This window comes from Limanda limanda, chromosome 8 (genome assembly GCF_963576545.1).
Source record: "Limanda limanda chromosome 8, fLimLim1.1, whole genome shotgun sequence".
Lineage (NCBI taxonomy): Eukaryota > Metazoa > Chordata > Actinopteri > Pleuronectiformes > Pleuronectidae > Limanda > Limanda limanda.
In genome coordinates, this window is record NC_083643.1 from 2,770,055 (window position 1) to 2,795,420 (window position 25,366).

The 25,366-nt window shown below is 41.5% G+C and overlaps 1 protein-coding gene across 2 annotated transcripts; it reads right to left on the reverse strand.

Moving 5' to 3' along the window:
- Window positions 1-1,350: 1,350 nt before the first annotated feature.
- On the reverse strand, window positions 1,351-23,533 carry LOC133008878 (basic helix-loop-helix ARNT-like protein 1). Of its 2 annotated transcripts, XM_061076244.1 has the most exons (20): window positions 23,432-23,533; window positions 16,171-16,325; window positions 14,614-14,677; window positions 13,403-13,550; window positions 13,119-13,139; window positions 12,910-12,942; window positions 11,965-11,994; window positions 11,322-11,479; window positions 10,699-10,778; window positions 10,389-10,481; window positions 10,167-10,284; window positions 9,640-9,789; window positions 7,519-7,765; window positions 6,611-6,717; window positions 6,366-6,516; window positions 6,037-6,116; window positions 5,807-5,915; window positions 5,334-5,427; window positions 3,903-3,996; window positions 1,351-3,182 (listed from the first exon to the last, which is right to left on the reverse strand). In XM_061076244.1, exons 3-20 carry the CDS (start codon window positions 14,657-14,659, stop codon window positions 3,025-3,027), a joined length of 1,917 nt encoding a protein of 638 aa, XP_060932227.1. In that variant the 5' UTR covers window positions 14,660-14,677; window positions 16,171-16,325; window positions 23,432-23,533; the 3' UTR covers window positions 1,351-3,024. The 2 variants fall into 2 exon arrangements, with proteins under 2 accessions (XP_060932227.1, XP_060932228.1); XM_061076245.1 differs by lacking the exon at window positions 14,614-14,677.
- Window positions 23,534-25,366: the final 1,833 nt, after the last annotated feature.

Genomic DNA, 25,366 nt, shown 5'->3' on the forward strand with positions numbered 1-25,366 from the left:
TTAAAGCAAAAAAAACAATTTTTCTGAAACACAAACCTTCTCTGCTTTGTTTATTCTGTAAAATAAGTTTAAAGATGATTTTATTCGACCAAAAGATAAATTATCAAAATAACTAATATTCATGTGTGTATTTTGAATCAGTGATGCCAGGAGTCTGAATGTAGTGAGCTGTTCATCGAGCTCGGGGGTGCAGATGTTTCCCTCGGGGGCGGAGCTTCCAGCAGCTGGACGGCAACATCATATAAAAAGACCAGCGGGCTGCTGTGATTGGCTGGAGCAGCAGAGACTGAGACGTCGTGAAGTCCACAATGACAGAAACGGTTTTATTTTAAAAATATTTCACTGCTGATACATACAATACACTCATCATACTCATATATATTTGCATAAAGTATACTCTTAGCATGATAATATTTAAAGATTTGATACATTATTGTCAGGTGGGGGGGTGGGGGGTGGTATATCAACAAGGGAAACACTGTGTTGTAGTGTAGCGTAAAAACATTGAAACAGAAAAACCACTAGAACAGATACAGAGGTGACGTCACCAGCTGCAGCCTCCGGAGGCCGCCAGCAGGGGGCGGTGGTTCACCGTGGCCAGGCCTGGTGTCGGACCGACTGGGAACGTTAACCGAGTTCGTAGAGATCAGAGTTCGTACAGATCAGAGTTCGTACAGATCAGAGTTCGTACAGATGTGTGGGGACAGGAGCTAGCGACGCTCCAACCAGAGGCTTTAAACTTTCTGCCCGTGTGGAAAGAAAATAATAATAAATTTAAAACACTCACGTTAAAAACAGTTCGAGTCACAAAGCATCAAATTTTAAATCAAAAGATCAGAGAAACAAACAAATCAACAGGAAGTGAGAATCGAATGTTTATGATACGAAACTTCGTGAGAAGATGAAAAGACTTTTACATAGTTTTTCTTCTTTTCTAATTTCAAACAAAATAATAAAAGATTTGCAAAACAGGATCAGAATCTTTTTCATTTAATAAAATATATTTGATTAATTATTTAGTTGGACTTTTAAGTATTTTCATTTTTATCAGGGAACATTTAAAAATAAAAAATGCATATAAATTTGCTAAATTGGGGAAAGGTTAATGCACACACACCGTGCATGAGTATAAATATATGTGGTTATGTGTGTGTGTGTGTTACAGTATAATTCAATTTACAGTATAATTTGTTGTTTGTCGTTGATTGTGTTTTTGTTGTTATTTCAAGTTTTTGTTTTTTATATTTATTGATACAGAATGAACAATTTTTTTTCTAATTCAATCTGAAGACTCAACAGATATGAAAAGTATTTTTTAGCTTTAAAAACAAACAAACAATAAAACATATTGCACACTATCTTTCCACACAGGCAGGGGGCGCCACCGGGCCTCCTCTGAACACACTCGAGCATTTACAATGAAACTTTTTCCATTCATTCCTCGAGACCTTGTTCACCGCCAGCCAATGAGATCAGAGAATCTCCCGTAGCTCCGCCCCTACACTCTGCTGCCCCCTGTGGTCACCAGGGAGGTTGCAGGACACGTACAGCCACAGAACATCTGCGTATTAGTTAAGTGCTAAACTGACCAAACTCTAGATTAACCGTCCAGGTCTCGGGAATCTGTCGTCGTCGCAGTAGATTTAAACTCGGAGGTATTTTTATTTTAACTTCTCTCCACCAGACAAACTTTAACTTTCCTTTGTTTGTGGCTCAAGTTCCAGTCGACATATTGAGAAGAAGACAGCGTCTCTGTGTGGAATCTGAAAACTGATCCATGGAGTTTAGTAAGTGCTTCATATAGGGGGCGGATGTGCAGGTGAGACCTCAGGTTTGTTTGTGGCAACGAGGTGAAGAGTGGGAGGAGCCGTGGGAAACGTCTGCAGAGGGAAACTAAGTGTGTGACGCCGGGCTGCTGCCCCCCCCGAGGATCAACTTAACCACATGATGTCCTTTAAAGTCTGATGGTTTGTGAAGTTGTGTTTTCAGGGACAGAGTTGGACGGATCGGACGCTGCTGCCACGTGTCCTTGTTCTTTCACTGTCTCAGTTTATTAGGATCAAGTTAAATTGGAGTCTAATGATCTTCAGACCAGAACCTGACCCAAAGTCCTCCGGTCCTTCACATCGGGTTCGGACTTTTGTGTTTTATAACTTTTAACATTTATCGACAACTTCTCGCAGACCTTGGATCATCTTTGTTCAAACTGTGGTTTAAACTCTGGGAAACAACATCGACTGAATATCAGCTTTAGATCAGTTTGGAGAAAAAGTGGTGAACTTTTCATGCAGGTTGAGGAAACAGCAGCGGGGGGGCGGCTCGTTGGATTATTTAACTGAACCTGCTCGTGTGAGTTTGGGAATAAAAAAAACGTCCAAGTGTCTTCTGTTCTGAGCGAATCTTCCCATGTGGAGATCAGGTGGAGAGAATGACCAGTTCCTGTGAAGTGCACCGTCCTACGTTAGAGATGAAGATGAAGATGAAGATGAAGAGTGGGCCGTGGTGGGAGGCAGGAATGGAGCGCTCCTCTCTAGCTCCGCCTCTAACTTCAGCTAGAGTCCATGAAGGTCTCAGGAGTCCCGGTGTCGGCTCGTCAGTTCAGAGACGTTAGCGCCACAGACCTGCGACTTCCTTTCACTGTTTCTTTAAGAGTAATGTCTGTAACCGTGGCAACGTTAGAGAACCCCCCCCCCTCATCTGCACACGACCGCCGCTGCAAACACGCTCATCTGATCACATGGTCCGGAGCAGGAACACGAGCTGAGGATCCGTCTTCCTGCTCCGGTGGAAACACGGCTCCACCTCCAGGAAGTGAAGGAGCTGGAATCTGAGCGTCCAGAGTCGTCTGCTCTAGAATCCGTTTCCTCTCCTCTCGTGAAACCAGGAAACACTGAAAACTTGAAAGTGAGAATGTGTGCAGATGAACTTCTTTGCAGAGCAGTCGAGCGCAGAGCAGCCGGGAATCCAACCGGGACCCGACCGGCTCCCCCAGCGGCTCCCGGTGCTTGGTCCCTTCCAGCCACCTCACAGAGGCCAGGGCAGGTCGCTGAAGTCCACGGGCCCGCCCAGGCCGGCGTCCGCCTCCAGCAGCGACATGATGACCGCCATGGCCGCCTCGTCGTTGCTGGGGCTGCTGGAGCCCGGCTCGTCCATGATGTCGATGCTCAGGTGGGAGTTGTCACCTGGATGGAGGAGGAGCGAGGAACAGGTCAGCGAGTTGGTTTCTACAAGATCATTTTAATACCACTAGAGATTCAATTTGAGACCAAACTCGTTTCTACTTCTTTAACACCAAATACACAGGTTTTTTAAAGTTTGCCTTCCTGCTTTTTCGAACCAACAACTGAGGAACTCTCTCTTTATATTCAATATTCAATATTCTTAATTTTATTCTATTGTATTGTATTTTATTGTATTCAAATATACCGGCTGCTATGACAACTTAATTTCCCTTCGGGGATGAATAAAGTACTATCTATCTATCTATCTATCCATCTATCCATCTATCCATCTATCCATCTATCCATCTATCTATCTATCTATCTATCTATCTATCTATCTATCTATCTATCTATTTATATATCTATCTATTTATATATCTATCTATCCATTTATCTATCTATCTATCTATCTATCTATCTATCTATCTATCTATCTATCTATCTATCTATCTATCTATCTATCTATCTATCTATCTATCTATCTATCTATCTATCTATCTATCTATCTATCTATCTATCTATCTATCTATCTATCTGTTGTGGCGAATTAGCAGATTGACCATCGCTGCCGGTCATTCAAACATAATCCAGTGTGTGTGTGTGTGTGTGTGTGTGTGTGTGTGTGTGTGTGTGTGTGTGTGTGTGTGTGTGTGTGTGTGTGTGTGTGTGTGGGAGACTCACTCATGATGGACTGGTTGGAGTACGGGTAGCCGACAGAATCAGGTCCAGTAATGATCCCCGTGCTCGGCAGATCAGGTGTCCCTCCATTCTGAATCTATAGAGGAGACACAGACACACACAGACACACACAGACACACACAGACACACACAGACACACACAGACACACACAGACACACACAGACACAGACACAGACACACACAGATCAGTTTACTGTGAAAACTGATCAGTTTCCCCCCTGAACTTAAAACGTTGCGTCTACATCTTTGTTTCACCACAAAGAACAGTCACTGGGGGCTCATGGGGAAAAAACCACACGTCTGTGTCTCCTACGGATCGTCCACTTACTGAAATTCATATCACTAAACAATAAAGACAATAACATATAGAACAAGATCCCCAGAGGATAAATTCACACGTTACAGGAGCTGAGGAAAAAGGTTTGAGGGAGTTTGAATTTAAGTGAATGAGCAAAAATGTAATAAGAAAAAAATTGTTTTGAGCTGCAACTGAGGTCGAGAAAGTCTCACATCTCGAATACTTCTTTAATAAATACAAATAAAAATTTATATTTTCTACGTTCTGATGCTGAAAAATCAACTTTTTATTGGAAAAGAGACATTGAGGTCACGTTGAGCTGCTCCTTCAGTTCGTCAGTTTGACAGCGAGCAGTAACCTGAGCCTTCAGACGGCTGTGATTTCCTCAGTGTGGGTTCAGGAGTCACGTTTTCCAGCTCTCACTGTATCTCACCACACTGCTGCTGCTGCTCATCTCTTTTACCGGCGTGTTCACAGCTCAGGTAAAAGTTCAGGTTTCACACGTGTGACTCGGACCAGAGGAACCGATGTACACTTTGGTCTCTGTTTCTCTGAGCTCCAGTGTTTGAGTTCTGAGAATCGCTCCGACACTGACGACCTACTTCAGACTTCATCTGCACACGCTATCGTGCTGTAGACTTTACTGTGAAGGGATCAGATGAACATGTTGAGGATCAGATGAACGAGACTAGTTTGTGTTTTTGCTTGTGATTGTTCATTTGTAGACACAGAATGATGTGCAAGGGCTGAATCTGGTATTTAAAGCAACACTATCTACATTTTTGACTCTATAGCAGCAGTGTGATTAAAAAGAGTTTGCTGGTTTTCAGAGAAGTTATTAAAAACCAGAGTTTAACTCCAATATTCAGCAGTAAACTTTTAAAACATGAACTCTGAACAGAATTTGGTGGATTTGGTAATTGGTACAGCTGCAACTCTTCTGGTTCAGGAAGTAAAGGATCATGGGTAATATCCACTATTCAGGTGTGATTCACTTCAGTAGGACGACTCAGTCTTAGTTTTTTACTCTACATGAAAACCACTTCATCGGTTGACACACATCTACAGTGTGTGTGTCTGTGTGTGTGTGTGTGTGTGTGTGTGTGTTAGTTACCTTCTTTCCTCCAGGGGAGCAGGTGTCGGGTGGGGGGGTGCTGGTGATGTTTAGAGGGCTCGAGCCACAGCTGGAGGGGGAGGAGCCTCGGATCCTGAGAGAGAGAGAGAGAGAGACGAGATGTTTGTGATGATTCTAAGATTCACTTCACAATCAAACCTCTGATCATCAACCGGCTTCTGTTTCCGTCTCACACGATTTGAACACTTGTGCTGGACTCTGTCAGCGTTGCCATGACGATAAGAAGAAATTACATCCAATTAAAGATGAGTCACCATTAGTCTGGATTCAGAGCCTGCAGAGAACTCACTGATCTACTTTACACTGGCTCTTCTTCCTCTTACAGCCGAATGCTCAGATATAAGTAGACATCTAAACTGTTAGAAACTGGGTCACAGAGATTTGCAGGTCGAGACGTCTTCAGCTCGAAAGCCTCAGAGTTTTGTTAATTCTCTCGTTCCCTCTCGTCTCACCTCTGAATCTCCATCACTTCCTCCGCGATCATGCGTCCGATCTTTCCTGCTCCTGCTCTCGTGCCGCCCGGGATGCCGGGAACCGTCTGCAGCGCCCGCCTCCCGCCACCTGTCAATCACACAGCAACCAGGAAGAGGAGGTTATAATCATCGTGGAGAATAAACTGTTTCTGGATAAATCAGTGAAACTTGAATCCGTTCTCTTTTCATAGGTTTAAGTTGTGTTTTACCCTCTGAGGTGAGAGCACTGTCCATGCTCTGAGGTGAGGCGGCAGATTGAGGGTATTCTGATCCTTCCATCATCGGACACCTGGAGAGAAAACACACGTAAATAATATGATTTTATGGCTAAAAAATGTATTTCTGAGGTCACTGTATCTTTGACCTATATCTAACAAATCAAATCAGTTCATCCTTGAGTCCAAATTAACCTTTGCACCAAATTTCAAGAAGAGCAGGACAGAAAAACCCCAAAAACCAAATACAAGACATAAAAAACTAAGTGACTAAACTTAATTGTGTGTTTTTATTGTGTGTTTGTGTGTCTGGTGGAACTTACGACACAACAGTGTTGGTGGAGACGATGTACTCCACCTCCTTGGTCCAGGGATTCATGAAGCTGAACCAGCGGCTCCTCAGCGTGATGAAGGAGCCATCTTTGATCTTGAACTTGTAACAGTTGGTGTTGATCTTCTCTCTCATCTGCAGCACTGTGAGAAACAAAGGGGTCACATGATGAGGACACGGAGGACAACACATGATCAGTGTCTCTGTGTCTCTGTTTGTTTGTCTCTGGACACGCACCTTGTCTGTGGCACTCAGCCAAGTGGCCGATGTCGTCCTGGTGGAAATACTCATAGAAGGATGTTCCCAGCAGCTCCTGGGGCAGGTAGGCGAGGATGGCTGTGGCTCTGGAGACACACACACACACAAACACACACAAAGAAGTTGTGTTTAATTAGAGCTGTTAGTGAATGTACGTCTCTTTACAACCAGGAGAGGAAACAGTGTTCTCAAAATATTGATCTGCAGCAAAGAACGACTCCTGCGCCTTGTTTTCCTGAAGCAGCATTAGAGATCAATGATTATACAGATTATACAGTCTTCAATAGGCCATAAGACTTTTAAACTCCTGAACTGCAATAACTCCACCAAACCAGCACCCTGGTATATTTGCATATTTGCACCAGCACCATAACAAGCATATTTGAACATTTGCACTACTGCACAAATTGAACATTCACCTGTAAGGATATATATTTAGATATATTCTTAAATATATATATTATATTTATATTATATATATTTTATTTTCTATTTTAAATTTTTGATATTCTATTTCATTGTTATTCTATTTTATTCTTTTTTTTATTCTATTTTATACTTGAGCATTGCTTAAAGAGAGCGTGTGACCCAAGCATTTCATTGACAGTGACTACTTCATGTTACCTCTGTTCATTTGACAATAAAAAAATCTTGAATCTTGAATATTAAGACGTGTTAAATGTAATAGTTTAGAAGAAGTAAAATCTGAAATGCAGATCATCTCCAGCATTGAAAACACTTTAATATAAGACCCAACACTCATTTCTCCGGCAAAGGGAATTTAAAATTACACACATCTTCAACAAATACCTTGTAAATTTGTATGTTTTTAACTACTAAGGTCACATGATCAACCGGCCCCTCCCCCACACTCGACCGCGTCTCACCTCTGGTCCACGAAGACGAACTTGCCGTCGATGGCGTGCCGGGAGACGTACTCGGTGGGCTTCACCCGGATGTCTGCCAGGCTGGGCTGGGGGACGATGTGGGGGTGCAGGCGGCCGATGGCCACCAGGCAGCTGAGGTTGCAGCCCTCGTTGTCGGGCTCGTTGTCGTCGTCCAGGCCCATCTTGGTGGGGGGCCAGCTCTTCAGGTAGCCCGTGCTGTGGATGGTGCAGAAGCTCTTGCGGTCGGCTGTGGAGAGAGAGAGAGAGAGAGAGGGGCGAGGGGCGAGGGACAAGGGTTATAACAGGAAATAAAAAGGAAGCGACTTCACTGGATCCCATCAAACGCTGTGTGGGGGCGTGATGGGAGATTCTCACAGCTCAGTGGACTGAGTCAAACCGATTCATTTATGTAACAACGCAACAATTCTTCTGAGTTGTGTGTTGATTTGGGTTGTGTGGTTTCACTGCAGATGTTTTCACACACCAGCGTCGTAAACTGTCTGGAAAACTGGGTCAGAACATTTTGTTTTTCACACATAAAGAACGCAGCAGGAGAACGTCCGGGTCAGACTCGTTCACAACAACAGGGACATTGTGAAGTTATGTTTTTGTTGTGTGATGTCACTGTGTGTGTGTGTGTGTGTGTGTTTGCACGAGCGAGCAAAAGAGAGGTAGAGAGACGAGTCAGGAGAGTCTGAATGAATCTCCTGCAGCTGTGAAGAAAGATTTTGACCAGTTTTGCGTTCGTCATTTGTTAAAAATCATATCATCAACAGGCCGACTCGCTCGTTGTGAATTTCTTAACTCAGAAATAATCCCCACGTCTCAACCTACTCGTATATCTCAGCCTCTTTGGACAGTTAAAGGAAAATGTCCAGACTTCAGTGGACGTCTGAAAGTAGCTTCAGAGAGTCGAAGCTTTTCTCTGAGAATCTGTCATTCGTCCAGATCCCAGTTCAGTCATTAAGTTGTGAATAATCATGAAGAGCCTCAGGATCTAAACACAATACACCTACACACCAACCATTCTTCAAATTGGTTCAGGAAAAAAAAATCCCCACCGCACTTGCTGACACACATTTTTAGTTGCCACGGTTACCAAATTACCTCGCATAAATATTTATGCTGCTTCTGCTGAGTTCGCTTCCCCGACAATGAGCTGAATTCATGATGAAATAACATGATCCTGTGTTTGGTGTTTGCTTTCACACAACGTGAGGAAGCCGAGCTCACGTTTTCAGCTGCTCTCAACCCGGTTCTGTTGTCTGCACATTATATATGTTTCAATAACAACAAGCTCTCAGGCAGCTTTATACAAATATACACATAAATAAATATGTAGATATTGAGACATGAGAGAAAAGGGATGACACTGGTTTCTGGGTTTGAGTGTTGATTATCGTTTAGCCTGGAAAATATCCAGAATCCATATTTTATTAAGAGGAGATTAAGCCACCGACCATTAACATCTCCCTAATGTGGTGTAAATAAAACTGAATAATTTAATATCTGACTCTTAAACCGTGGACTGTGAAGAACGTTCTGTTCTAGTTGATATAAAAAGAAAATCAGAGACATGGTGCCAAGGTGTTTTTTATATCTACTGCAGAAATTCCCTATTTAGTGGATTCATTTAACAATTACAACAAAAGCATGAATTCAAAAAATGTGAAAAGGCAATAAATGATTTACGTAAACAATATTTCTGCAATAAAAAGGTTACATAAAAGGTTAAGTAATAAAATAAATCATTTAAAGAAGCCCACTTCCTCTCCTGTGCTAACTGAGGTGTGATTCCTTGTTCTAATAAGGATGTGAGGAACCGGAGAACCGGGGCTTTTCTCAACAGCGTCTCAAGCACGAGGGTCAACAGCTGAATCTAAGCTTCACTCAGACAAGCTTCAATCAGGCTCCGCCCCTCGACTGAATGTTCTCCACATGTTCCCTTTGTTCTGAGCGAAATCTGACCCCGACAATCTCCTGCTGGGTTCTTCACAAGTGGAAGCAAACAGCTAAATTAATGAGACCTTGACTGAGGCTGAAAGATGCTTTGACCAGCACACGGCTGCTTTGAGGGTTTGTGTGACATTTAGGACAATGAGGACATTTAGGACAACGCACCTTTTTTCTTCGAGCAGGTGGAGGGAAATTCTTTCTCTTCTACTTTGACAGACGGCCTGTTGCACTTCATCCTGCAGAAAAATGACCGTCTGGCTCCAGAACAGAGTCGAGACGGACCGGGAGTGATGTCTGTCTTCACTGGGAGACCAGCTGCAAACACACAACACAAATACACAACAGATAACATGTTAGCAGGTCTCATTTTTGTTTAATTCTCACTCTCTTATTCTATTGTCTGCAATGTATTCAATTGCATCATCACAAGCTGACAATCCATCATCAATCGGATGTTTTTTACTTTATGATGCATCTGTTTCAGGAGTTGAGTGAAGCTAAATGCACCCATTCTTTCTCCAGATGTGTTTGTAGTCTAAAAATACTAACAAAAATGTATTTAACAATTTCTTATCATCGTTCTATATACCTGTCTCTATTCTCAACAATTTAAATGTTTCATAGAATGTCTTCTTATTGAAAAATAAGAGATTTCACTAACTAGTTGAAGACGTGTGTTTGGGTTTATTTACTTTTAGCGTCGATGAGCCTCTCTCGTGGGGCCGTGTCGGAAGAGGACAGCTGCTCTTTGACCTTGGCAATGTCCTTGGGGTGAAGGTAGTCAAACAGGCTCTGACCTATCAGGTCGTTCTGGACACAGAGGGGGGGGAGAGATACGAGAGTGAGTGAGGAAAACAGAGGAAGGAAAGGAGGGAACACTGTAAACATCATCTTCCATGAAGCTGTCGACATACCTGGCTGTAGTTGAGTATTTTGTAAACCGATTCAGAAACAAAGAGAATTTTGCCGCGATCACAGCCGACAACAAACAAGAAACCATCAGCAGCCTGCATGAAAACACAGGAAACACAGGAATACATATGACAGTTTAATTCACTTTTACTAAATAATATGATCAGCAAGAATCAAAGACTTTGAATTTTTGAAAACATAATTTAAAGACAAGAGGCAAATAAGGATGAAAATGAATATCAAACTAACAGAGCATATTGTGAACTGGGTTGAAATCAAATATTATTAGTTTTACTGTCCGTCTGCTCTCACCCTTAGTATCAAGTGCTTGAGTTCATCATCTGACAGGAAGGAAGGCTTGTAGTTGGCCTCTGTGTACGGGTTGGCTGCACCTACACAACAGTAAACACAACAATAAACACACACTCAGACATGTAGGTCATCACACTTCACCTGCAGCTCACACACTTTGTTTCCCTCCTCGTGTAAAAGTGATAAGAGATGTTTTTATGGACTTCAAGGTTTTGAGAATTAAGAGTTACAGCCGACACAATTATTGACCTATACCAAATCAAATCAGTGATTATTGGCTGAGCTACTAAAATCTCAACCTCACTCTTCTAATCTACAATCATCTCATTAATGAATCAGTTGCAGCTCTATCTATGAGCCCATTGTTAAAGATTTACAGTCAGGTGAGGCAAAGGTGATAATGTGTCTTCATGTACATTCCTTACGACCCTTTGACAGTTGTGTACAGTGTGTGAGTAGAATGTGTTTGCAGTATTATTATCATTCAACCACTATCCATGTTTGCACCAAAGAAGCCTGCTATTTAAATGTGTTTCAGTCATTCACAGCGTCAACACAAGCTTCTCTACTCCCTCACACACTGAGCCCTGTGCCATCCTCCTCATCATCACATCCATCCTAACCTCTGAGTGTCTTCATGTGCTGGACGGCCATGCGCAGGACCGTCAGCTTGTCCAGCTTGCGGGACATGGCGTTGCAGGTGGGCACCAGCGACGCCAGCTCGTCGATGAAGCTGTTCATCTTGTCCCTGCGCCGCTTCTCGATCTGGCTGTGAGCCTCTCTGTGGAGGAAGGAGCAGCACACGTTAAACACGCTGAACTCGTCAAACTTCCTTCTGGTTAAAAACCAAAAGATACAAGATCAGGCAAGTTGTCCCTCACTTCAGAGTCTCATCTAACAGTGATATAAAACATTCTATCAATCAGGACGTAAAGAAAACATCCGTGGATCTGTCCCACTCGTCTGTTCTGTCCAGACTTGAATCTGGCAACACTGACGGCTGCAGAAAGACGAGTTCTTTCCATGCAAGAGGAAGAGAGCTTGTCATTAGCTATTAGGTGAAGTGTGCTCTTAAAGGCCCTCAGCTCCACAGATCTATACACTTCAATGTGTAAAGTTTCTTATTATCAACACACACACAGATTTGTCGGTGCCCAAACACAGACTGACATTTAATTAATGTTGGAGAGATTAACAGAGAGAAAGAGAGAGACAGAGATAGAGAGAAAGAGAAAGAGAGAGTGAGAACAGAAGGAGTTTGTATACCTGGCATTCTTAATCCGGCCCTGTTGGTCACTGGAAAGACAAACAAAGACGTTTTAGTGAAGTGGCGAAAAGAGGGAATGTTTCAGAGAGAGAAATAAACCACAAGGTTTGAGGTTTAAATGAGTGTGACAGAAGGGCTCGGGTGAGTAAAGGGAGGGAGGGAGGGAGGGAGGAGGGAGGGAATGGAGCCACGGCAAACCTCACAGGTTCTGTAACTAGCCTCATTTATCAGTCTCATAAGAAACAAAGCTTATGCAATGTGGGTTGAATCTGACTGAGACCATCTCGTGACTGATGTAATACAAACGGGACGAAGGTTCATCAAACCTCTCCACAGTCCCTCATTCATGCAGTTATGCAAAACAAATTAAAAAATAATAATATTCAAAACCAGCCCACAGGCACACGGGTAACATCTAATATCAGATATTATAATACAAATGACTGTGTGGATTTTTATGGATGTTTAGAGATTAAAAAGAAGAATTAGCTCGAAGATCAGATCATTGAGAGCGTTAAGAGAAGTTTGGGTGAAACCTCCAGCGTTATTATTATTATTTCTTCAGATGCTGAGCCCCAGACCCAAGTTACCAGGCTTGTTGTGTTCGACATCACAAATCCTGTCTCTCTGAGTCTGAGTTGTTTTCAGACGAGCATTGTTTCCTTAAGTGTTGAGGTGGAAATTGAGTTGAGGGCTTATTTCGTTCAAAATGTGTTTTTCTAAAAAGCAACAAGGTTGACATGTTTAAAAACTTGATTTTCACCAGAAGGGGACGTTTATAGAGGAGAATGTTTGTTTCCTTTGTGTAATTTTGGTGAACCAAAGCCTTCACGTTGAGTTTAACTGGTTTCAAAAGGAAACTGGCTCATTTTAACAGCAGGGAAAAGGGACACACAAAGGAAAACATACTGGGGATTAAAGCTGTCACCACGGTAACCGCTTACCTTCCAAGCTTATCTTTGTCTGGGTCCATGTCACTACGGAGGAAAAGACAGGAGACATTCATTTTAGGCCACATCTAAATATCCACAGCGCTTCATAGACCAGTTCACTGGGTTTCAGCAGCTTTACAAATCAATTGTAGGTCATTAAGTGTTTTAGACAGATTCAACTTTTCTTTAAATCGATAAAACACTAGGTTGGTTGAACTTACTCGAATGAGAAGCCATCAATTCTGCAAGGAAACAAAAATATATTAATTAGATTCGTTCATTGAAGCATTGATTCGTGTGATTATTTATAATATAAAACAGAAGCACTGACTTATAGAGTTTATACACTTTGTATATATGTTTTAAAGAAAGTGACAGAGTGATGAGTTAAATAAATTATAAAAATTGGTCGGACCAGAAACGCTGCACAAGTTTCAGTTTATTATTATTGTCATTGTCATTATTCTATCGTTCCTGCACTCCGGTCTGTCTCTCCTGCTCTTACTGGTAGTCGGTGGTGCTGCCCTTCCTCTTGCGGGTGTAGTCCATGCCGGGCGTGCTGATGGAGCTGGAGATGAGGTCGGTGGAGCCGGGGGACATGAAGTCAGTCATTGTCGACGAGATGTCCATCCTTTGGTCTGCCATCAGGTCATCTGCAGAGAAAAGACAAGAATGAGGTGAGAAGAGGCCGGATGTTCGTGATGTTGATGCAGGAAGATAAGAACAAAACCTCAATATCACACGTGGGACAGAGCTTTTGAAATACGAGCTCTGAAGCTCTGCCCGAGTTAATATGGCAGGTTGAAAGTCCCGCAGGTTACTGAAGAACTAATTGCCTTTGTCTAATAAATATAATTATTAATCATTTTAATATGAAGCACTGCAGTGCACTCTCACACAGACACACACACACACACACACACAACCAGGTGAAGTGAAGATAACAACCACTCTCTTCACTGTACACAGCAATAAAAAGTAAACGGTCATTAAGCACAGTTTTTCATTTGTTTTATTCAGAGTCTTCCACAATGTTGTTTTTTTTTACAATAATAATACAATTGAAATCTGTCTGTCTGTAGAGTCTAAGTGATTATGTTAGTTTACCGCAAGTTAGTTTATGGGAAATCCTTGTAAACTAAGATTCTGTAAGAGACAAACCAGCCAACTGCAGAGAGTGACTCAGAGCAGCAGCAGAGGGAGGATGGAGGAGGACAGAGGATAAAAGGAAGAAGGACAAATGATAGGAAGACAGGAGGACAGAGTACAGAGAACAGGGGGGACAAGGACACAAAGACAGCTGACAGGTGGAAGGAGGCCAAGGGAAAAGGAGGAGCAAGGACAGAGGACAGGAAGACACAAAGACAGGAGGGCAGAGGACAGAAGGAGCGATGGATACAGACTCATGTCTTTTATTATTGAATTTAATGAAATCAAACAATACTGTTGTTGCTCTAGAAACTGTTAAAATAAAAATATAATGGAGCATATATGAAATCAAATATAAATGTTCTACCACATTATGCATTTTGTGGTTTAAATTACATTTATTTCATCCAGTAATTTCTCTCCTGCTTTGTGTGTAGCAAAGTAAATGTTTATTCTTATATTCTCCTCTAGAATTATTTACTATATGTAAACGATCAGGGAGACAAGCATTAAAATGACAGAGATAATTGTCATGATGGGTCGGAGACATCATGAAGTGACACTCACCACAGATGTTCATCACTGCCTCTGAGTTAAAATCATTTCCTTCCATCCACTCGTGAGCCCTCAACTGTCAAACAGACAAAACATCACGTTTACAACCAACCGTCGGTCGGACAGGAATCAACACACAGAGAAAGAAGAAGAAAAACAAACAGAGACACACAAACACACGGTTACAGTTTCCTGGACACATGCTGCTAACATCATGACATCTAGGTCAGATGGGGGGGGGCAGAATAAACAGGAAGTTGCATGTATAGTTGTTATCATTTCTCAGCCAGATCTGGGTCAGACCACATCAGCTGCATGAGAGTAATACATCTAATGCATTTGTGTTTATATAACAGGGAACATATAGATGATCCTGGTTAAAGACAAGTGGAGCAACAGATGTGATGTCACTTCTAGCTGCAGCCAATCAGCAGCCCCCATCCCTGCTTAGGCTAATCCAAGTTTAAATTACTTATTTGATGCTTTAAAAACGGCGTGAAACATCATGATTGACAGCTGAGACAGACTCACGACTGGTGGCTAAAACACGTTGTCTATTTATTTTTTTACAGACAATGGAAAATAGTAGCCGGCAGCAGAATATGGAAACGTAATATACCTGTCTCCTCGCACTGGAACACTTACTTCACATCATATGTGATATGTGTTAATATAAACCATATTGATATTATATATCATTTTATACAATAATATTGTCTTTTGGACACTCTGTCTACATATTCTTACACTCATAGAATATTATATTATCTATTGTATAGTCAAATACTTATATTTATACCTCTACTATATATCATATCATATTATATCATATCATATCATACTCTTTGTATATTCTTTGTATATATAAGTCTATATACACATATTTATACAGGTGTACATGTTATTATTATTATTATATTTACTATTATTATTATATATATGTTGCTGCCATTTATACTTTATACTGCTATTATATTGGTATAATTACTATCATATATAAATATATATTATGTTATATTATATACTATATATACTGTACTATTTTTATATACTGTCTAACAATAACATTACCATCATATCATCAGTACTAATACCATCATCTTGCCACTGCACCTTATCTACCTATTTATCTTGTGTTTCTGTTTTTTATTCTTTCTACCTCAATATTTTTATTTTATTCTATTGTATTGTATTTTATTGTATTCAAATATACCGGCTGCTATGACGACTTAATTACCCTGGGGGGTGAATCAAGTAATCTATCTATCTATCTATCTATCTATCTATCTATCTATCTATCTATCTATCTATCTATCTATCTATCTATCTATCTATCTATCTATCTATCTATCTATCTATCTATCTATCTATCTATCTATCTATCTATCTATCTATCTATCTATCTATCTATCTATCTAGAGGCAGATGAGGAGAGAAGAAAAAGTAACAAAAACAAGTCTCTGTTTTTCTGTTAATGTATTCAAGGATGTGACAGTTTCCTCATGAGTCAGACTGATGCATACCAGGAGGAAAGTGTGTGAGAACAGGCTGCATATGAAGAACAGTTACCTTGATAGGAAACTGGGACAGGCCTCCTGGACGGGCCTGGTGTCGTCTGGACCGGTCTGGTCGGCTCAGTTCAGATCTGTGAGTTTCGATTCAGTCTGACCTGGTTTGATCCAGTATGATCTGACTTGTAAACAGCGGGTGCGAACCATCAACCTCTGCAGAGAGACCAAGAGAAAACTGTCAGTCAAGTGCAAATCTTAGCATATAAACCATATCATAACAAGAGAGCTCCTTATGTCCAGTACTGCTGACCTTCACAAGTTATAAACCTTGTTCTAAATGCTCGAATTCTGACACTAGACATGATGATAGTGTTAAAACCAATCCTTGTTATTTAACCGGTTTAAATTACTGCCTCTACAAACCCACTCACACCACGTTAACATGTGGAGAAATCCTGCTAAGCTATAACTGTATAGCTGCTGTTTAGAAAGGGGGTTAAGCAAACACTGGGACAGATGGACTCTTCTCTGTTGCTTATCGTTGTGTGAATTCGAGTGTGGTGTAATCATTTAATGGATTAGTCAAGTACAAGTCGTATCTGCCAAACAGATTGGTTAATTACTGTTACTGGTGCAGTGCCCGTTGGAAACGTGTCTGTTTGTAATGTTCTCTTGTCTTGTCTTGATGCTCCACAGCTACTTCAGAATTATTCCTTCTATATCTCTACTTGTCCTTTGTGAGTCCTCATCAAACACTTCTACAATATCCAGTTATATGTTAGTGTTTGTCTGCTGGAAGTTGTGTGCAGAGCTTCTTATAACCAACAGAGTTCTCATCTTTTTTAAATAAAAACTAATTTCCTCTCCGTATAAAGCAGAGACTAAATGTTGTCCTTTTGCTTTAAAGAGAATGTTGTTATGTGAATGTTGTTGCCATGATGGAGATCTGCTCCGGTTGCGGGTCAGTTCATCTGTGTCTGTCTGGTACAATGGAAATAATCAAATCATCCAAATGATCTGGCAGCGATTTTGACCTGCGGTTGGACCCAGTTACAGAGCACTGCTGCAGTTTATCCAAGGACGTAGAACAAGGCACGTTCAACTCGGTCCACAGACTGAATGAATGCTTGTCACATGTCTATTGATGGAATTAATAGGTAGAATAAAAATAAACGATAACACGATAGAAACCAGTCTGAAGCTGTGACAAGACTGGTTCCTGTGAGGATCGAGAGGAAACACTGTGCCGGGGTTTCTTGAATTTTTAATGTGCACTGACATGAAAATGCAAAGCTCAAGAAGCAGTGCTGAAGCAGCAGGCAGTGGACTACTGGGTCAGGACAGACTCAGTGAGCTCTCATACTGGGACAAAGCTCTGGGCTGGAGGAGGGCGGGGAAACCACTATGTCATGATTGAACACTGAAAGGAACTGGTGCTGGAGTGAAAAGTGGGTCAGCCGGTCTCTATGGTCTCAAACCAGCCAGCCTCAATTTCCATCCACCACCTACTTCTACTTTGTCCGTGAGTCAGCATGCCATTCGGCTGAGTTGCCCTGTTGGACACTCTGCTCCCACTCAGACGGTCAGGAAGTGAGGAATCAAAGCAATCAAAGACACTTGGATCCCAACCAGGGACAGAAACCAGGACGATTCCAACGTTTAAACTGATACTCTGATGCTATTCCAACTGTTACATTAACACAAACTATGACACTATGTGACGATACAAAATAAAATGGAGATACGATCATTTTCCGACCCACATCCACTTTCGAAGCTCTCCATCATTTCGATCTAAATTCACGCCTGTAGAGTTTCTTGATTGTATCTTACATGGTTAGCGGTGGACCGGGCTGCTCTTGGTGTCGCCAGGACAACGATTGCTATGATGACAGGCAAACACACAAACACACACGGGGAGACAATACCGGCCGTCTACGCACACAATGAAAGCTGAACTTCTCAATTCTCTCAAATTAACTAACTGTGTCACTAATTGTAATAAACACCGAGAAAATTATCACCCAACTCCAAGAGGTAATTGTACGGTTCCGCTCAGCGTTGCCACTCTCATTGACCTTGTTTCCACTAGCGGAGAACAACCGACCCAAACCCTCACCAGCCACAAACAACTGGAACTTTGTGTGTCGCACCGTCGGAAAACACAAGAACTCCAGAGGAATGCTAATGTTGCACTTTGAGGGAGTTCAGCATGAGATCAGCAACTTCATGAGGAACATCTCAGGCACTTAACAACACCGGAGTTCTTTGAGTGTAAGCAGTTTATAGAGTCATCGATTCACATTGCACTTTCTGTGTGGAAACTTTAGTGCAGACGTGTGTGAGGGATCAGTCCACTCACACTTAAGGGTCCAGGCAAAGTAGACCATTTTGGAGCCAAAAATAGAAGTAATTGTAAAATAATTTTTTTCAGCATAGATTATTTCTATGAGGTGTCCAGAACAACATACTAAAAGTCCTAAGAAATCGTAGTTGAGGAAATATGTTTAATTCTCATCAATGTGTGCCAATAAGGCCCGGCAACAATACACCCCAAAAAGACTATTTTTTCCTTTACTCCTATCAAAATGAAACTTTACACAATGAAAGTAGCCATGAAACGTAACATTTTTTGTATTACAAGTTTCTTTGAAAATGAATTTATGTATGTATCTGTAATACATATGAATGGTGTTTGCCTATGCAAATTAGGACATATTCAATAAGTGTGGAGCTCATGTGCTTGTCAAATTCATTTTGATTGGAGTAAAGGAAAAAAATAGTCTTTTTGGGGTGTATTGTTGCCTTATTGGCACACATTGATGAGAATTAAACATATTTCCTCAACTAGGATTTCTTAGGACTTTTAGTATGTTGTTCTGGACACCTCATAGAAATGATCAATGCTGAAAAAAATTATTTTACAATTAGTCGGTCGGAAAACGCTACTTTGCCTGGACTATAAGGGTCGTCCCCTGGGGATCAGACCACCCACAGGACGTTGTGTGTGTGAACAAACTCTGAGACGGAGATTTAAAACAAACTGCAAAACACACACACACACACACACACACAAGCAGTTTTCAGATATGAGCTTTGAAAAATGTCTGCAAAAATTGATATTTCTGAGTGCCGAAGACAGCAGTGCAGCTTAAAATACCCGAACCCGTTTCACTTACCGTGTTTAAATATACCGCACGTTCAAAATGCATGTAATGCATTTAATCCTCGATGCTTCTTCAGCTTCTATATCGAGCACGGACGATGAGGTTGCAAAAATAACAAAATTCAAGCCTACTCAAGAACCAGATGCTTGAGGAGTTGATGCTTCTGCTGTTGCCATGGTAACCTGCATCCAAATCAGGATAACCTGCATCCAAATCAGGATGCAGGTTAGTATTATTATAATATATGCATTACCACAATAAAATTTGAAACTGAAATCCCACGTCATGCATCCACATTAGTTATTTTTTATTGTCAAGGACATTTAATCTCAGTGATGTTTGTGCATCGCGTGACAGAGTCATGTGACCAGCACTGTAAAGCACTAAACCCTGGAATGAGGATCCTCCCTCAAACAAAAACAAACAAATAGATCATTATCATTCCGTCTTTGAATAGTATGTATGAGCAATATGAGTGAATCAAAGTTCATCCAAACTGAAGAAAGCACCTGTGGCCTGTCACCTCAGCTGCTGAGTTGTTCCCTTCTTACAACCGCTTGAACCCACCAAACTAAATATTGAATCAAGAAGGTTACAGAGAAGAGACTTGTTATGACTCTGAGTCATAATGTGTGTGTTTATGTTTTGTATGAGTAACAAGACAGTTCACCTCTGAACGTGTGTATGTGCCCAGATTGTATATGTGCAACAGTGAAGGAAGAGTTTAACAGCTTGAAAACTGTGCTTGTTAATTTTCTTGCAGAGGAAAATATAAGAAATATTAAACTATATTGTCTGTACAGTAAATTTGTAGCTGGAGCAAACGCAGACTGTAAATAGATTGAACAAATCAACAAGCAACAATTTCCAGCTAAAATAATCTCTACACCTCACACACATATGCACTATATCTGTGTATGAATTTCGTACAAAGGCAATTTCATATTCTCATACTTTGTGTATTCATTTCTTTGCCTTCAGGTTCTCCAGGAAGTTGCCCGTCCTGATCATTGTTTTCATGTAATTATTATAAAAGAAATAGAATAATAATATGAAATAATGAATGCCGAATATTTCCTTTAAGACAATAAGTCAAGGCAGACAACTTTATTTTCCTATTTAAGAATAAGCAACATTTATCAACATCAGACCTTTAAACTCCTATGAGAGTGGGTCATTTATAGAGGGTTTATTATTTTGGCTCTTTTGGTAAACACTGCAACAACGTGGTCCTGAAAAATCCAAAACATCACTGCAGATGTTTTCACTTGTGCTGCCTGATTACAAGTCTACAAGATTGTGTGGACATATACAGACTCTGCTTGACTGACAGCTCTCTACAACTACACAATCACAACTCTAAACACACAATCACACTCAAATGTGTTTCATTTCATTGCGGTGGGGACGAGACGGATCTGCTTGCTTTCATGAGCTGATCCTGCCCGGCATGCTTTGTAAAGACTTGAGGAATGCTGCTGTTTATGCTTTTAACCCTGCTCACGCTTTTAACCCTGCTCACGCTTTTAACCCTGCTCACGCTTTTAACCCTGCTCACGCTTTTAACCCTGCTCACGCTTTTAACCCTGCTCACGCTTTTAACCCTGTTCACGCAACTTCCTGTCCCGGTTTCTGACAAGATTGTGCAAGTAAATTGTTCCTTTGCGAAATCTGGTCCGACTGCAGCGGTGGTCTGAGAGACTTGCAAAGTATAAATAGACAAAGCTGTGAGGTAAAGGGAGCCCCCCCCTCTCCTGAAACACCTTGCAGCAGCCTGGTCAAATTTATTTTGGGATAACACAATGACCCACATTTGCATTACACACACACTAAGCTGCCAGTCTGGCCCGACACCACAAGTCGGGTACAGCGAGAGCAGAGGCCGGGATGTCCTACGCGTGCTGGAAGCTGTTAATCAAACATGTCTGCGCTTAAACAAGACATTTAAATAACAATTATGATCAAAAATCACCTGGTTCTAGATAACTCAACATCAACCCGGAGAATAATGTTGTCAACAATGTTAAATACACAACAAAAAAACACCAGCTACCAATGAGAGCGGCAATTTGTGCTTCACTGGGATTTCTGCATCTCGTCAAGTTTCCAAATCTAAATCATGAGGCAGACAACAAGCAGAAGACCACAACACAAAATACTCACAAGTCCTTTTTCCTCACATTAATAGTTCACATTTAACTTCTCATGTGTCTTCATGGACACGTCTTCTGAAGGGAAACCACTGGTTTGCTTGTCTTGATGATAAACAGGCTGGTTCCCTGCAGCTCTGACGTATCATCCCAACAAACTTGTGTTATCAAAATGCCTTTGTGTCAACAGATCAGCTCTGATAAGCACTAATGCAGGTTGCTACCTGTGTACAACCCAAAAACAACAACACTTGTGAGTCTAAGTCTGAAGTTCACGACGGATGTCTTTCCTGTCGGGAAAAGCTCAACAGGTTTACCACTGATAACACTGGGCGTTGGAAGATATGACGTTGTTTAACGACACAATTAGTTTCATATTATGTTCTATTGTGTCACAAATCACACGTTTTGAGGCAAACAACAACATGAACAAACTCTAATGGACATTGACTGTGACACAGGACGGGTCATAAGGACTAAGACGACCCGAGACACAACCAGGACCTCGTACCTAAAAGGATTCTTCTTTTGTCATGAAGTGGTTTGAGTATGAAAGTCTGTTATGAACCAGAAATCTATAATAACGCCACAGACTGGTCACCACAACAGACACACAAACAAATGGACTGGAATGAAAACAAAACCATTTGGGTCAACACGGCCACATTTACAGAAATGTTGCTTCATACGAGTTGTCGTCATAAATAAATAGATGAAATCTAAATAAAATTGATTGTACATTGATATGCATCATTAGCGAAATATACAATTTGGGTCATATCACCCGGACGTTGATCACACTATTGTTGAGAAGACTTTAAAATATTCTAACAGAAACATAGGGACGTCTAACAAAACAATATCGAAGTCGAATATATCAAAATACTGCTCGTGGATTGTGCGAACAAAAAGAGGACAAATTAAAACGACAACCTTCACTCACGGACAGCAACAGGTTTTATATTAATGTTAAATATATATTGGGATATTTAACGTTATTGACCTACATCAATAATTATCTTGATAAATGTCACATTATTCTTTCTTCAATCTGGAGACAAAAGGATTCTTTAAACTTAAAGCAAATAATAAATATCAATATTGTCCAATGACAATTTGTATGTTTTGGTAGTTTCTCTCAACCCTGAGTAAACAAAGATATTACATACAACACTAGTTGCATATTTAACAATACAACATTTAATAAGGGAAATAAAAAATGTACGGTACCAAATCAGAACCACAACAGACTCGGAACTCCCACTGGGAAACACTGAATCCACAAACCTCCCTCTGACACTCCGCTGGTGAGAGTGACTCACCCACCCCCCATGCCCCCCCTCCTCCATGTGAGGGACCCCCTGCTGCTCACCTAACCCGGAGGAGGTGCACCCTGAGCCCGGTACCAGCAGCGCCCGGGACCCCTCTCCAGCGGAACAAATACAACCCAGTCGACCCAGTTCTGGTGTCACGATGTTTTATAACCAATCATGAAGCTGCTGTTTCGAACTCCCCCCCCCCCTACACACACACACACACGACGGGGGGCTTTGATTTTGGCTTTGATGTTAGCATGGGAGGATGCTGTCGAAGAACACCCCCCTTCTCCCTCCCTCCGACCACCACCACCACCACCACCACCACCACCGAGGCCTGTTTACATAGCTAGCCTGTTAGCATCGTTAGCACAGCTGCCTTGGGGAGTTAGTTGACATTTAACACGCACCCCCCCCCCCCCCACCCTCCTCCCCCCTGGCGGTCACATCCCCGCAAAACACGCAACGAACGCAAACAACAGCTAAAGGGGGGACGAGGGTGAATGCTAGCAGTTAGCATTCAGATGCTAGCTCGGCTGCCTGTCAGGAGGAGAAACCTCAGTGACGTGACCGCGGAAAAACATCGACGGTACCGCCGCCGCCGAGCCCTCCTCCACCCACCCTACCCCACCCGGAGCCGTGGGTTCGATCCCCGCAGGACCGGGTGGGGGTCGCCGGGTACTCACCTGCGGGTCCGCCGGGTCCGGGTCTCCACTGGGAGCCGCTGGGAGCCGCTGGGAGCCAGTCGATCACCAGCCGCACCGGGGTGACATAAACGAATCGCAGCCGCTGACCCAGTTTCTCTCCGGCAGCGTCATGCCCGTCGGACCACTAACCTAGTTTCTCAGCCAATGGCGAGCGAGCTGCTGCCGGAGGTGTCCCGGCGACCAATCAGCTGCGAGCTCTGGCTGGGGAAAGATGACGGGCAAGAGGCTCGGCCAATCGGAGGACGAGGAGTGCGGAATGCAGAGGCCACTCAGTGTGTTGTGTTGTGTGTTGTTATGAGTGTGTGTGTGTGTGTGTGTGTGTGTGTGTGTGTGTGTGTGTGTGTGTGTGTGTGTGTGTGTGTGTGTGTGTGTGTGTGTGTGTGTGTGTGTGTGTGTGTGTGTGTGTGTGTGTGTGTGTGTGTGTGTCTGTGTGTGTGTCTCCAGTGTTTAAATGTGTTATTATGTCATCACTCATGTCAATTTGTCAGCTGTCGTTTAATTGACTGTCAATCACTTGTCAGTTCATAGTTTATATTAGTATTTACAATATATGCTTTCATTTTTATTTTTAAATATACTTTTACACCTAGCTCTGTTGCATTATTATTATTTAAGTTATATGTTGTTGATACTGTAATATTACCATAATAAATCCCCCTACATTTAAAGGATTTATACCTTTAAATTTAAAGGATTTATTCCTTTAAATGTAGAAAATAATCATTACCATGTGTTTTCACACACATTCAAATATTTATTATGTGTATTTTCCATTTGAGATTCAAAAAACATAATTTATTATTTGTTATCACTCATGTAGATTTGTCAGCTGTCGTTTAATTGACTGTCAGTCACTTGTCAGTTCATAGTTTATATAAGTATTTACAATATATGCTTTCATTTTTATTTTTAAATATACTTTTACACCTAGCTCTGTTGCATTATTATTATGTAAGTTATATATTGTTGATACTGTAATATTACCATAAGAATTCCCCTCAGGATTTATACCGAAAAATAAATGTAGAAAATAATCATTACCATGTGTTTTCACACACATTCAAATATTTATAATATGTATTTTCCATTTGAGATTCAAAAAACATAATTTATTATTTGTTATCACTCATGTAGATTTGTCAGCTGTCGTTTTATTAGGCTCTGGCTCTGTAGCACATGCATGGACCATGTGTGGGATCTCAAGGCCTCTGAGGTTCGGGTTCCAGGGAAGTTTCTGGATGGGGAATGTTGTGAATTCAGCCCCGACTGTGGAATAAGATAGAAAAATCATAACTATACTTTCATCATCATTCCGGTGACTGTTCCACGATCTAACGTCCATGTTTCAGTTCCTAAAGTGGGATGTCACAGCCCTTCTCTCTCTCTTCATGTTTCCTGCCTGCCTCTTCACTCTCACTGTCTGATAAAGTTAATAATGATTACAACAATCTTGGTAAAAGTTTTATGTGAAGATATGCTGGAAACTGTGGACCTATATGATTTCCTGGTAGATCTAACTGGGTCAGGAATTCACCTGCCTTGCCCTGCGGCATTAGATGCAAATGATAATGGTAGAAATAATCATCTCATACACGTCTGTTTGTTCAGTTAGGAAATAGGTCACTGGCACGAACACATTATCACCTCCAGTGAATCAGGGCTGTGGGTGTTACCTCCACATTATGATCTACTGATGATATCATTACAGTCCTCTCACAATAGAATGTGGTTGTTCAGTCTTTTAATCACATTAGTTACACTATTGTTTTGTCAGCTGTAACAATTAAACCAGTCAGCCATTGGAGTGTGTTGTATTCATGTCCTCACAACTCTATTTAAAGCATTGGCTGTGTCATTGCCCTTTCAATTTCAATAAAACAAATATTCATATGTTTCTAAAGAGCAGTAAACAGG